The sequence below is a fragment of the Leuresthes tenuis genome, unplaced genomic scaffold, assembly GCF_036924035.1.
Source record: "Leuresthes tenuis unplaced genomic scaffold, fLeuTen1.0.hap1 SCAF_7, whole genome shotgun sequence".
Classification (NCBI taxonomy): Eukaryota; Metazoa; Chordata; class Actinopteri; order Atheriniformes; family Atherinopsidae; genus Leuresthes; species Leuresthes tenuis.
Window position 1 is genome coordinate 35519962 of NW_027325361.1, and position 15493 is coordinate 35535454.

The 15493-nt window shown below is 39.9% G+C and overlaps 1 protein-coding gene across 6 annotated transcripts in view; it reads right to left on the minus strand.

Moving 5' to 3' along the window:
* Positions 1-15493, minus strand: part of nfic (nuclear factor I/C) — a 79563-nt gene that overhangs the window by 24629 nt on the left and 39441 nt on the right. For 5 of the 6 annotated variants that reach the window (XM_072390229.1, XM_072390228.1, XM_072390231.1 and 2 more), the window contains exons 9-11: positions 8115-8228; positions 7858-8015; positions 3447-3630 (exon numbers count right to left, since the gene is read on the minus strand). In XM_072390229.1, coding sequence (XP_072246330.1) covers positions 3447-3630; positions 7858-8015; positions 8115-8228 — 456 coding nt within the window. Of the gene's footprint in view, positions 1-3446; positions 3631-7857; positions 8016-8114; positions 8229-15493 lie in introns of those variants that run through there. The other variant, XM_072390227.1, reaches the window with a different exon arrangement.

The following is a 15493-nucleotide window of genomic DNA, read 5'->3' on the forward strand; positions in this document are numbered from 1 at the left end:
TGACCTAAACAGGGGATAATATCGAGAGGTGGAAAGAGCACTTTAAGGATCTTCCTAATCAGCAAATGTGTTCCAGTTATGGAAGGATCAGAGCCAAAATTTACTCCAGGGTGTTGGAAAGGAAGCTGCAACCAATAGTCAGACCTCAGATTTAGGAGGAGTAGTGTGGTTTTCAACCAGAATGTGAAACAGACCAGATCTACAACCTTGCGGAGTTACTGAGGGGGGTGTGGGAGTTTGACCATCCTGTTTTAATTTGAGAAGGCTTATGACCATGTCCCCCAGAATTCTGTAGGAGGTGCTAAGGCAGTATGGGGTACCAGAGTCACTTTTACAGGCTATTCGGTCTCGACAACAAGAGCTGTGACGCAATATTCTCACAAAGTCGAGTTTCTTTACAGTGCATGTAGGACTCTAACAAGGTTGCCCCTTGACACCAATCCTGTTTGTGGTTTTCATAGATAGGAATCTTGAGGTGCAGTTGTGGAGATAAGAGTCTGATTTGGGAACCTCAGGCTTGCATTTTGATGACGAGGTAGTTCTGTTGTTCAAGTCATGACCTTCAGTGGGCACTGAGGCAATTTGGTGCTGAGTGTGAAGCGGCTGGGATGAAAGTCAGCCCCTCCAAAACGCCCCATGATCCTCAAACAGAAAAAGGTAGAGCGCTCCTTCCAGATCAGGGATCAAGTCTCGGTCTCAAGCGGAGGAGTTTAAGAGTTTAGTGTGTGTATATATTGCGTAAATTGTGCATGTTTTTACACAATAGTTATCTACTCTAAATAGAGTGAAACAGTTATTTGAAAAGAATCCTGGATGCTATTACATTTATAGCATACCTTGTATTTTACAGAGCATTAAGGAAATTACAAAGATGTGTTAGTAGAGGTTAATTATGTGTTCAAGGTTTTTCAAGTTTCTCTGACAAAATTACATGACTGTTGGATAATTTTGAGTACCTTCTTATGCTTTTTGGCTTAACCAACACCCCAGCCATTTTCCAAGCTCTGGTCAATGTTTTAGACTTTTTGATTCACTTTGTGTTTGTTCGGCATAAGTCAGCACAAGACTCATGTTCGGCATGTCCTCCAGTGCCTCCTTGAAAATAATTTTTTTTGTTAAAGCTAAGAAAGGCGAGTTTATTGGGCTTCATAACCCAACGGGGTCAAATCAAGGCCAATCGTACTGAGGTCCAAGTAGTTGCAGAGTGGCCAATTCCTGTGAGTTAAAAACAATTACAGCGCTTCCTGGGATTTGCTAACTTTTATTGGCGCTTCATTAACGATTAAGGACGACAGCAGCATTGCTGCTCCCTTAAATAAGTTAGCGTCGACTAATGTCACCTTTTCCTGGACAGAGGAAGCCAAAAGAGCCCTTAAAAGTTAAAGGCTCATTTTGTCTTTGCACCCATACTCACCCAACCTGACCCTGTCAGACAGATCATATAGATTTCTTAGATGTTGGAGTAGGAGCTGTGCTTTCACAACGATCTAAGTCGGACTAGAAACTCCACTCGTGTGCTTGTTATTCCCGTCATCTGACCCCCACTGAGCATAACTATGATGTAGGAAACCGAGAACTACTTGCAATTAAGTTTGCGAAAGAGGAATGGCGTCGCTGGTTGGAGGGAGGTAAACATCCCTTTATTATATGGACTGACAACAAAAACCTGTCTTACTGCAGACTGCCAAATGACTATATTCCCATCAGGCCTGTTGGTCCCTGCTTTTGGTCATTCTGACTTTGCCATTACCTACTTCCCTGGCTCACGCAATGTCAAACCTGATGCTTTGTCCCATCAGTTCTCTTCCTCAAATCCACTAGAACCTGACGCTATCCTGACTACATTCCCTGTTGCTGCCATGTTAACTTGGGAAATAGAGATAAAGGTTAAACAAGCTCAGCAGAGTGAACCTGATCTTGGAGGTGGATAACCTAATAAATTATATGTTCACACTTCTTGCGCGCTCAGGTTCTTCAATGGAGTCATCCTGGCATTAATCGGACACTAGCCATTTTACAGAACTCCTTCTGGTAGCCCACCATGGCAGCAGACACTTGTTCGTTTTTTGCTGGCATGCGCAGACTGCAACTGATCCAAGTGATCCCTTCAGCTCCCTTCTGCCACTGAGACTGCTGACTGTTTTTCGTCTGCATGATATCCCCAATGACATTGCATATGACAGAGGTTCTCAGTTTACTTCCCAGGTTTGGACAGCCTTTTGCAGGGCTCTGGATGCAACAGTCAGCTTGTCCTCCAGTTTCCAATCACAAACTAATGGGCAGACTGACCGTCTTAAGCGCTGTCTTACCGGCACTAACCAGAACTCCTGAAGTGAACACTTACCCAACTCTCAGCATCACCTAAATCGTGGTCCTAAAATTTGGAGAGAGACATGAGCTGCCTTATTCATGTCTGTGAGAGATTACAAAAGTATGCTGACCTATTGCTATTGGAGAAAAGGTCTGGCTATCATCCCAAAACATCTGTCTAAGCACTCAATCTAAAAAGCAAAAAATTGGTGCATTTGAAATTGAGAAATTCATCAATCCTTCAGCTGTCTGTTTCAAATTACCCAGGACCATGAGAATTCATCCCACATTCTATATTTCTCAAATAAAGCTTGTTTCTACATCCAGCCTAACAGATCCTGTATTTTTTCCTGCTATGCCTGTTTTCAGGAATTTTTGTACCTCTCTGGATTTTTGGATCACACGTTTGGTCTTGGAGCCCTTAAGCCTCGAGCTGAGCAGCTCAGAGCTCCTACGTCTACCTAAAGATTCATCACAAGTCATCAGTCAGTATTGAGTCACTCACCTGTCTCCTCGCCACTCTGTGCCACCATCACTGCCTTTTCTGGAATGTTGTAAATCCATGCTCTCTAGGAAAACCTTCCCCAGTTATTACTCAGTTCAGACTGCAGAATACCTACCTGGAGACTTACCTGTCCTCTTCTTCTGCCAACGCAGTCCTTACCCTTTCCTGTTCCCCATGGAATCCATCTCCAAGTCACAGAACCAGCATCTGCACATTAATTCTTTGCCTTTTTGTAAATAAACCATTTTTATCATCAGTTCATTTGAGTCAGGCTCTGTTTTTAGCGTCCTGCCATCTGTCACAAACTGTAGCATCTTTTCATTTTTGCAGATTATGAAAACATAGCTATGTTCAATTTTTAGGGACTTAAAATAAAGTGGATTTTCTTTCAAAAATAATCAAACAAATTAATGTAATTTTAAATACAAAATTGAAATGAATGCTGATGGGTGTCCTCGTTTTTTGAGTACTTGGCAGAGAGACTATCCCAAGCATATCTGAGAGCTTCACACTGTAAATTTCGTTCCAATGTGAGTCTGACTCCATGATATTGAGATCAGGCTATGTCTAAAGTACATTTTGTGTGAACAAGACATGCAGTATGCCAGTGAGTTTCTTTGTGACTACTTACTGGGTGATGTTGGGGAATTAGCTCCCCCATCAGAGGAGGAGGTAGTGGCCTTTGACTCTGAAGAAAGTGTTGGTCTAGGGAGGGAGGATGGGGGACTAGTCAGGGATGATGCCGGTCCAGGGGGTGCCAACATCTGAGAGGAGATGTAATGGCTGGGCACTTTAACCTGGGTGCTGCCATTCAGCTGGAAAATTCCCAAAGACCTGTGTTATTACAATTTCCTACAGTCAGAGTATAAGCTCATAAAAAGTTCGGAAATAGAGTAAAATGTAACAGCATTAATTGAATGCCATATACGGCTAGTATTTTCAAGTGTAAGTAAGTATTATTTGGACAAACCTAATCCCATGCCCCTTTCTCTGGCCTGGTATTTCTGGTATTATCTGGATGTGCTAGGGTCTGAGCCCTTTTTATGAGGCACAGCAGCATTTTTCAATTGTTCCCAGTGAGTAGAGGGCGTATGTGGCAACATGCAGCACACTTGAGAAAAAGTGTTGCACCTGGCATATTTTTTCAGAGTGCTCTGACTGTTTTTGCACTTTTAGGAAGGTGCTGATGTGGGCATGGTTGTTTTTTTTTTCAGGCAATGAATCACATAGGGAGAAATAGTCAACCTGGTAACCAGGAGCAATAGAAGACAAAATTGTTCATGCCTATTTGTCTTATGACGAGTCTATAACACGTCATAAGTTTGCTTCTTTCTGCCCCCTTTCATTCAGCATTTGCATTATTGTTTCTTTTATTTTTTTGTTTTTAACTTTTGATGAATAAAATAAATAAACAAACATGTCAAGACAGAAATATCAGAACAAAGAAAAGCCAGTTTGTGGGAAAATACTGGTAGGACAATTAAATTTATTGGTATAAGTATCATATCAATAATGAGATGGTGATGAAGCTGAAACAGTCTGTGAAACAGACACTGTGCAGGTCTAACAGTCTCTCTGAAAGTTATACACCTGTACCACAAACTATGTGAAAGAGGGTCCCAATTAAAATGGTACCTTAATAAACCTAAAACAGACTCAGAATCAAACTCCATCTAAAAATGAGTTCCTACACAAGACTGTGACTTTCAGTGTACGGATGTCTCCAACAGATTGTGTCACACAGCGACCTCTCCCTGCACCTCAGCTGTCAGACTGCATTGTCACAGACTCATCCAGTCAATATAATGCCAAGTGTTCTCTGTTTGCTGCTAATGGTGAAATAAGCAATGTTTACCAAAAAAGGGCAAATAGGCTCAGAATAATACAAGGCAAAGGCGAATTTGCCAATTTGTTGCAGCATTTAAAGTGGACATGTGATGTCATGAAAAAAATGCAGGCTGTGAAGGTGTGTCTGTATGCACCAACACTGAAACCAGAGTTTCACTTGCATTACAGGTGCTTTCCCTGACTTTTTTCTGCGCAAAGTGGTTTACTAAATCATTTGCTTTCAGACATCAGGCCTCACTCTCTTTCTTAACTCATTTGTAGCTCTCTTTTGAATCCTGCATCTGTTGTGGTACGCCACTTTTTGTCAGTTTCTGTCTTGCTATCTGTCTTGTTGTGAGAATGTCGCTGCATAGTTCAAAATAGCATTAGTTGCATATATGGCTGCTATATCTGTGACTGGTGTAGAAATCCCAGCAAGGTCTGGTGCATAGGATCTTGTACCCATGGGGTGTGCAGGCACAACTCAGTGTGACATGTTCATGTTAGACAACAGCATTGTTCAATGCCATTGGAGGAGGGCTGCGTTCACCTGTTTGTCAGAAGAAAAGCAGTCTCACTGTATAAAATTAAAATAAAAACAGAATACAATCAGGGATGGATGGTATAAATGGGCTAACAGGGCTAACCCCTTCCTTACTTTAAAAAAATAAAGATAAATAAATAAATAAATAAGATTTTTAACAGATTTGGACAGATTGTTTTAAATTTTATTGAAACCAAGAGTAGGAACAGCACTAAATAGTAATGATAAAAAAGTAAAGTCCTTCTAAATGGGTTCATTTTTTACAATAGCACAAGTTTTCACTTAAGTTTATTTTGCTAAGTGGGTGACGGGGGATTTGTGGCACACCCTGTTCATTTGCTGCTCTGTTGGGCTACATTTGTTCAGCTCAAAGACCACAAACTCTGGCCAATGGCAGTGGATGTAAAATTAGGCACTACCTATGCCAGTCTGTGTGGAGAAGAAGCATTGAAATAACAGGCTTTAGTCTATTTTCTTTCTCATCCATTTGGAGGGAAAACTTTAAGTAAAGAACAAGGGGGGCACATCAACCAAAAGATATTTCAAATAACACAAAAGGACAAATATCAAAATCGTAGCTTTTCTGCTACGTGGTTTCAATGAAAGGACTGGCTAAAAGCAAGTGTAGCCAAGCACTCACTCTTCAGTTTCCCATGCTTATTATTTGGAGGAGACAGTGCTTGGACCCAGTAAGTAAAACTGAAGGGTGAACTGATGGTGATGTGCAGTAGTGTGGAGTTTGCAGGTAAACATCTAAAGTGTCACTTTTGTGGATATTGACTGAGAATAATCTTCACAGCCCTTTTTCCAAAACGATGAAAATTAACACAGATAGCCATCATAACCCCCATTACATCAGCAGAGAGGTGCTTCAGTACACTAAAGAGGATCAAGTCATTTCATGTTGTTTCGAAAGCTTGTATTTTTTGGTACTTCTGATGTTGAAATGTAATCAGATGGCTTTCATAATGTGCATGTTAGCCCATCCAGTCAGCATCACCACCAGCCACCACTGAATACAATGATCTGCAAATCTTATTACATTTTTAGACATGTTGCTGCCATCAAATTAAAAATGAAGTCATATTTTTCACAGAAAAAGTTAAATGTCTGACTGTCAACATCTTTTCTATATACTATTGTGAATAAGATGTTAGTTTATGAGAGCTGCAAATTATTGCACTCTGTTTTCAATTTAATTTTACACGGTAACCCTAGTTTATTGGAACTGGGGTTGTATATGGCCTGCTCAAGTTTGCATTCATGCCAAGGCATATGTATACCGTACAAAACTCCTGATCCAGCCCTCATTTCTCTCTGTTTCCTTCTAAGCAGCCAGACTTTCTTATCATATTTAAAGTGGTCCTGGGCAACAGTTCTCCAGCTTTCTGAAGGTCTTTCAAAGTTTTTCCTTGGACATTTTCTGCTTTTTCACTCATTTTCAGTCCAGCCCTTGTACCTGACCATTTTCAGAGGAATGTGTTTTTTCTTTGTTAACTCTGACCTATGAATCATTCAAGCAGAAAAAAGGCTCCTAACTCAAGGGATGAACCAGTGTTGTGTCGACACAGAACAGACAACTTAGCAAAGAAGCCATTTTAACTAGTATCTTTAGGCACTTTGTTACTAGCAGCCTGTCACAAAGACACATCATTCGCTCCCATTTCTTTCAGTTGCATCTATGAAAAACAGCAAAGATAACACAGTTTGACATTTTTGCAGCAACAAAGAGCTACTAGCTGAAAACTTGGCATATCTCAGCATGGTGTGCAGTGTGTCCTTAAAACATTTGAGGAAACTGGACAAGTAGAGGACAAAAGAAGAAGTGTCAGGCCTAAAAAACTATCTACAGCAGATGAACAGGATCTGAAAGTGATGTCCTTAAGAAAGAGGAAAAAATCTAGTAAAGACCTAACAAAGGAAATGGTCTCCATGGAAGGGTGGCTGTCAAGAAGCCATTCTTAAGGAAGGGAAACAGGGAGAAAAGGCTGAGCTGTGCCAAATGACACAAGAAGTGGACTGAAAATCAGTGGCAACAGGTCTTATGGAGGGATGAATCCTCCCCAGAGCCCGGACCTCAACATTATTGAAGCAGTGTGGGATCATCTGACAGAGAACGGAACAAAAGGCAGCCCACATCCAAAGAAGAGCTTTGGGATGTCCTTCAAGAAGCCTGGAGAACTATTCCTGAAGACTCCTTAAAGAAATGACAGAAAGCTTGTCTCAGAGGGTTCAGGCTGTGTTGGAGAATAAAGGAGCTCAGACCAGATATTCACTTTAAGCTCCTTAGTGTGTGAAGACAGAGGCAGCGACCTGAAGAGACCTGTAAGGGTAGACATGTTCATGTCTACTCATTTTTATCTGTATGTATCTTATTTTTCTTCATTTTTTCAATGGGCACATTATTTTGTCAACATGAGCCCTTCCAAATATCTGATGGGATTCTTTCTTGCATGACTTGAACAGCACGTGTGCTGGCACACTGACAATGCCACTCATAGAAATGGCTTTCTTTGTTTCACAAGACTATTAACAACAGTTATTATATTTTATAATATTTCTAATCGTCTTTTTGCAAATACTGCAAATATCAACTAAGAATTATTTGGGAGGATTACACCAGAAGCTCTTTAGAGTCAGATTGTAGCAACAGAGACATATTTGAACTCACCGAGCTCGGGGACTGATTTGCAGGATCACAGGCTAATGAGACCAGATCTTTTAGGGGGTCTTGGGCCAGGTGAGGAGGATAGCGGATTGCTCCATGGGGAAAGTAGGAAGAGGATGGAAAGTGAAGAGATGAAGATGGATGAGGACTTCGAGACAGACCTGAGAAGAAAATAAGAATATATTTAGTTTTTTGCATTCTTTAAAGTAAAAAGCTTGTTGTTATGAATGTATGTGTGTGAAATATTGGGTGTCACAAACCACTGTGCACAGCTATGACTGGACGGTGGTGCTGAGTGAAGGAACCCATTCTTGGTGAGTCTTCTTGAGGAGAGGGACTATCCAGCTCTGACTTCTTCACAGGAGGAGACAGGCCTGAATCACATGGATACAAGCATTAACTGTTATGTATATGTTTATGCATTTGGCAGATGCTTTTATCCAAAGCAACTTACAGGTAGGCAGATAGGGTAAGGGGGTCTTGACTAAGGACCCCCACCGGAGGTAGTACCTTACATGCAGGGGATTTGAACCCAGGTCTGCCACATGGATTATCATCGTTAATATATACTGGTGAAAACATCGAACATATTCAAAATATTTGGTTTCTTAACTTGTTAGTTTAAACTGAACAGCAGCAGTACATTTTTTGCTTCCTTCTGGTACTGCATCATTCACACTATCTCCCATTACATTACAAATAAACTGTGCTTAAAGCAAGTCAATAATGCATGAACACAACACAGTCAGGTGAGCCCTGCACTGGATTAACTCCATTTTTAAAGTTACCCACTGAGAAAAAAAAAGCCAAGACAGCAAGTTAACCCTGCTCCAACAGGCTGTGAAAATTACAAGTTGGGCTGTAAGATTGATTGAGTTTCCTGTCCAATCATCATAAAGTATTTACTGTGTCAATGTTTGACCTGTTGGCTCCCCCCTGATGTAACACATAGTAGAGAATGACAGAGCTAAGATCCTCTGGGACTTCCAGCTCCAGACTGATAAACAGGTGACGGCTAACCACCCGGACATTGTGGCGGTCGACAAACTGCAGAAAAAGATAGGTAGTGATAGATATAGCAATTCCAAGTGACAGCAACATCAAGAGGAAGTTCATGAAGCTACAGACCTGTGTTGGAGACAGAAATGCCTTGAGAGTGTAATTCCATACCTATAAATTCAGGGAAAACTGAAGTTTGTTCTTGTTATTATTATTATTATTAATTAAACCCCTTTGGTCCTAAAAAGAGATTCACTATATAAACACGTACTTATAACGGATGTCATTACCTTGTCTCCAAGTGCTGCTGTGAGAAACCTTGGAGTAACTTTTGATTAGCATTTTTCTTATACTTCATACATTAAACAGTGATCTAGATCAGTTTTTGATCATCTGCATAACATAACCAAAATCAAGACCAGATCTAAAAATTCCTTCCTGTTTTACATTTAGGCTGGACTGTTGCAATACTATCTGAACTGGATGTCCAAATAAATACCTGCAAATCTTTCAGTTAATCCAGAATGCTACCTCTATTTACAATAACCAATAACAATTCTCTCCCACCAGACCAGTGCCAGCTAGGAAAAGCTATCAGTGAATAAACAAAATAATCTTTTCCTGTGATTGAGGAGCCTCAGACAGACCAAACAGACCTCCTTCTACCTGGACATGTCAATCAAAACAATGCCTTGATAGGTCTTCCTCATTTAACAACACAAGAAACAGACCTCTCACACCTCTACCAACTATTTTCTTCAGATTTACTCTCACTTGGAGTTTTAAAAATGTGTTTTATACCTTTGTACAGGTTCTTAATGGTTTCCAGTGATATCACAAGCTGTATTTTGATACCTTTTTTACGATCGTACATGGTCTAATAAGGAAGAAATCATTATGAGGAAAAAAAACAAAATTTTCAATGAAGCCACATTGTCATCTAGTGGTCTATATCACAGAGTAGTTAAACCTAAATTAATTAAGTAATCAGACATTTGTATGAAATAACTGAACTGTATCTTTTTGGGCTCCATTGTTAAACACAGGAAGAGAACATTGTTTGGTTCTTTTTTCATGTTGTAACTTTACTGATATCCATCTGAATTTGAGAGGTATTCAAGAGCCACACCTATTATGTTATTTTACTTCAGAGTATGTTGTTTATTTCATACCTTTTATTAGTTTATTTTATGTCTTTATTTTTATATTTTAATAAGATGTGGTGTTTTCAGAACCCTCTGAACAAATGTGTATTAAGACAAAAGAATGAAAATTGTGTTTACTTTCTTTTATCAAACTCTTAACACTAGAATTAAAACTTCTACTATACACACCCAGGCAAATGGCATAATGTTTTCAGGCATATTATTGGCATATCGTGCCCCACCTCCGCTAACCAAACTTGGAAAACCGTTTTTTTGTTTTTCATTTGTCCGTCGTTTTATCTTGTCTCCATGTCCCTTGTTTTTTGTTGCATGTTTTAATCTCTTACTATAAAGAGTCATATTTTTCCCTGCAAAAAAAGCCAGCACAATCTTGTCAACCTTTTTGTTAACTGTAAACTATTTTTGTTAATTGAAGATCACCTCACCAGAGTTGGCTATTTGACCAAACAAACTAACCAACTCCAACTCTCAGGTGAACATCTACAATTGTGTTATTTTTAATGGTCTCCTTGGTCAACCTCTGTCTCCTTGGCAATGAGAAGCCCCGGAGAAGAGAGACCTACAGCTTGCAAGGCACGGTGAAAGTCCACAGAAATCCATCCAAGAAAGGCTCAGAGACAGACCCAGAGACTCATTTGGATACCGTTGGCCATCGACCTGGTGTGTTCACAGCTGACTAACTGGGCTAGTGACGACCAAAAGTAAGGTCTACCATCTTTTTATCAGGTATAGTGGTGTCGAGAGAATTCACTGTCAAAAACGATAAATTACCTTAAACCAAAAATAGAGACTAAAATTAAGACCCAATTTAAGCAATTCCGGTATATTTCCCCATTGTCGTCACTTACCTAACCCATAAGGTGTTCCCTATACCGCTCTACATAATCCACGCATTTCTGCTGTCTGTACTTTAAGGTTTATCTTTGTGGTTACATCATTAATAAAAATTAATGTATCTTTAACAAGTCGTTGTTGAACGCTTCTTTATGTAATTTTGGTCAATTCAATCAATCAATCAGTCAATCAACTTTATTTTTAGAACACTTATCACAGATAGAAATCACAAAGTGCTTTACAGTAAAAAGCTGAGCAGGAAAAAAGAGGAAGTATAAAACAAACAAAGATTAAGAACATTAAAAAGAAATAAAAGAACAAAATAAAACAGGGTTTAAAAAAAATGGCGAAGTCAAGGATATTCAGTCAACTAATAGCTTGTCCAAATAAAGAGTCAGCACTGTTGGTCAGGTGCATAGAAAGAGGGGCGATGGACTGAAAAGCATGATCTCCTCTTGTCTTAAAACGGGTTCTTGGGACAGATAATAGGTTTTGTTCAGAGGACCTGAGTGAGCGACCTGGGGCATAAATAGTTAAAAGATCACAGATGTATTTTGGAGCTTTGTCATAAAAAGCTCTTAAAGTTAGTACAAGAATTTTAAAATCAATTTGTTGCTTTACTGGCAGCCAATGTAAAGAAGATAAAATAGGGGTGATGTGGTTTCATCTATGAGCACCAGTTAAAAGCCTGGCTGCAGCATTCTGGACAATCTGCAGTCTCTTTAAAGAACAATTGTTAAAACACCACAAGAAAGAGTTTTAGACTCCGGCTGATAGTTATTTGCCAAGACACTAAACGTTCTGCCATTGAAATAAGAACTAAACAAGAACTCGTGAAGTAGCACTGTGAGACTGATTAAGATTGATGAAAAATTTCCTTCTGCTGAAGGATGGTGCCCCTGTTATCGAGTTTTATTTAATTTAATTGTGAGAAATATTTCTGGAGATGACAGAACACTTAGTTGTACTGGAAGTCTGAGGTGTACAGGGTGAAGAAAAACGGTGGGAGTATAGTAATCTGTGATCCTGTGCTGCTGACAACCTTCTCAGACACACAACCCTTCAGACTTACAAACTGTGGTCAGTTTGTCAGATAACCAATAATCCAGGTTGGTGTTGAGGCATCCACCTCCAGCTTTCTTACATAACAGCACAGGATAAATTCTAATAAAAGCAGTGGGGAAATCAAAGAACATGATCATCACAGTGCTGTCTGCTTTGTCCACATGAGAATGGGCTTGCTCAAGCAGGTAGACAATGGCATCTTCAACACCACTCCCAGGATGATTAGCCAACTGCAGTGGGTCCTGAAGGGTGTTCAGTTACTTACCGAGGTGAGCCAATAATGGTCTCTTCAGAACTTTTATGATGAGGGATGTTAGAGTAACTGTTCTGTAGTCACTGGGGGCAGATGGATGAGATTGTTTAGGTACAGGAACAAGGCAGGATGTCTTCCAGAACAGTGGAGCATTCTTCTAACTCAAGCTACAGTTAAAGAGGCCCTCTGGACCCTGGGGATGACACCATCTGGACCTGCAGGGTTCCTTCTGGTTCTGTCTCTTCAGCTGCCTCTTCACCTGACTGCAGCAGACAAACAGGCTTGAGGAGGAGCCAGAGGAGGTCTCAGTGTGTCCTGATGTGGGGGAGATGACTGAGGTGAAAGATGACATTATGGAGGTGTGACAGGGAGACTGTGGATCCAGGGAGGGTGTAAGCTGTGTAGCCGGAGGCAGGAGAGAATAAGGTTGAACATTGTCCTGAGCTGAACGTACTGAAATGGATATGAATGAACATGTTAAACATGTCTGGCTCAATACAGAATTCAATCAGTCTTATCCCCGTTTTCCTTGGAGCTTGTGATCTCTGTGTCATCCCTGATGTTATGGTTTGTAAATGTTCTGACTTTGAATTTGTTTTCCTTGTCTTTGTTTTTCTGTGTTTTGTTTGATTCTTTTTTCTTGTTTGTGTTCTTAGTATTTTGAGTTATTGGTTTAAATGAAGATTTATTCTCTGTTTGTATTAGTCTATTCTTGATTTGCTTTTTTGTTTAGAGTCCCTCCCATAGTTTGCCTTTGTCTCTTGCCTTTCCTTTTACTTATAGTTTGGCCTTGCCTTGGTTCTGTATTTGTGTCCTGGTCTGTATTTGTGTCCTGGTCCTGGTTTTTAAATAAACCTCCAATAATACCTGACTACATATCTTAAGTTATTCTGAAGTTTGTTTTCAAGCTTTCATCTGTACACCTCCTTACTTTCTCTTGGTTTCTTTTTCAACTTTTTCTGTACTCCTCAATAACTCTCGGTCTCCCACACTGAAGGCTCTCTTCTTGTTCAGCAGCTTTTCCAGATCACTGGAGACCAAGTTCTAATTATAGGGAACCAACTCCTCATGAACTAGAAATCAAAGACCACCATAACCACTGCACAATGGAAAAAATTACTTTCAGACTATATCTTCATGGAAAATCTCCCTCCAGAACACCACAACTCAAAAAACTTTACCTGGGCATCATTGGTTAACCTTTTATAATCCAGATTTTAATGTCTTTCTTGCCTGAGAACCAAAATCAACCACAATTTAAATTTTGCATCAACTCATGTTTTTATTACCACCTCAGGGTTTTTCTTGCATAGAGAATTTGGTGGTGGCTGCCACCAGCTCACGGTTGGTTTTCAATCAGTAATTTCACCAAGCGTTTCCCTGTCAGGATCTGTCATTTCATTCATATGTCACTGCAGTTGCACGCAAACACCAGTAGTGGTGGTGGCGCTGTGTCGAAAATAGCACCGGCCAACATGTCAAACAAAACATCTTTTACTGCCACATCCAGAGAGAAGTTGGAAGAAGAGGAAGATTTCACTGCAAAAACACGGATGATGACAGATCGACAAAAAAGGATAGTGTTGTTTCTTTGCACCCAAACACGTCCAATTCCTTTGAAAAAGTTAATGTTACATGCTACATAAATTCATATTACCAGTATTAGTTAACAATATCAGTTTTTCAGCTATGGTGAAATGTACAAAACGATTTCCAAAACGAGTGCGAGAAGAGGAGAGACAAGACAGGTGAAGGAGTGTAGACACTGAAGACAGGAAGCTAAAACGCAATAATTTGTGTTATCGATGAGATGTGGTAAATTTGTCAGACACAAAGCAATACAGCTCAGCAGATGTTAAGAGGCTATTTTCTGCACTCAAGATTGTAAGATATGATTGAGAACACTATCACAATTCATGTCTACACCACAATAATGCAAAGTTTAGAATTTATGAACTTTTTTTTTTTAAGATAAAAACACCCCTGTGTAACAGACTTAAAGGAGCAGTGTGTAATAATTATGGTGCTTTATTAACAGAAATGGAATATAATACATATAACTATGTTGTTAGTGCTATATAGTCACCCTATGAAACGAGGCGTTACGTTTTTATTACATAGATGTAATCTAGACGTTGTAGAAGAAGAGGAAGAAGGAGACGAGGAAGCGGTTGGAATATATTTTGGAAGTTTTTCAATTTTGTGAAGTTATCTGAATAGAAACCTCTAAAGACTACGAGTCGTCATCAAAGAAACAAAAACATGACGAGTCCAAAAGGATTAGAGACAGAAGACGGGGTAAAACACGAGTAAATATTGGAGTCGACTTTCCCAAATGGAGGTCGCTGATGGGGGAAAAAGGCTTCAAAAGTGACGCTGAAGTTGCCTCTTTTCTGCTGGAAAGGTAATTCAGCTCAGTGTTACTAATGTAAATGATCAATGTTGTTTGGTGGCTGTAGCTCGTGCATGTTATGGAGATCAGCTGATCTGATGAAACAAACATAACATTTTCTCCGTGTCCCTTTTGAAAACTGTTGATTCACGTGAGTTTATGCACCAAAACTACTAAGTAGCTTTGTTAGCTGGACAGAAATTATTTGGCGTCATGTTACGAAGATCATCTTCAATCCTCTCCTCCTCTTCACATGAGGCAGGGGCTGTGTTCGTCCTGTCTCTCCCTCGCCTTGCCCTGCCTGCTCCAGCAGCTCTGCCTCCTCGTCCTCTTCCTTGTCCTCTTCCTCTCCTTCTCTCTCAGAAATAACTTACACACTGCTCCTTTAAGGAGAGGCACCTGGATGTATGCTGTAAGGTAGCCATTGATGGTCCAAACCAGGAGGTCTTTGAGTATAAAGACTGTATCAGAAGGTTCTACAGGATGAAAACAAGGAGGGCCAAATATTCTGCCACTGGCAGTGCCTTGTGCAGGTAAATGGTGGTTAAGCTGCCATGTAACTGAACTGAATGTTAAACAAAGCACATAAAAATGAACGAATACGCTTTAAAATAATACTTATCTTTTTTTTAATTCATGTAATTACAACTCTTAAAATAGACTGCTAGTAAAACACTTGCTTGAGCCAGTTGAAGGCACGGTACATGTGCACCTGTGAGCCCACGATCAGGTACCACTGCCACCTCATTTTAAACCTGGAAAAACCCTGCCACCTTCTTATGACTAATTACTGTAGAATTTCTTTACTATCGCAATACCACTAAATGTCAAAATGTGCGCTCTAACAGATGCACGTAACTATTTTTTTTTCTTTCTTACTCTCTTAAAGATTGTAAGTGTGTAAACACTTTTTCGCCTAATGTTATCTTT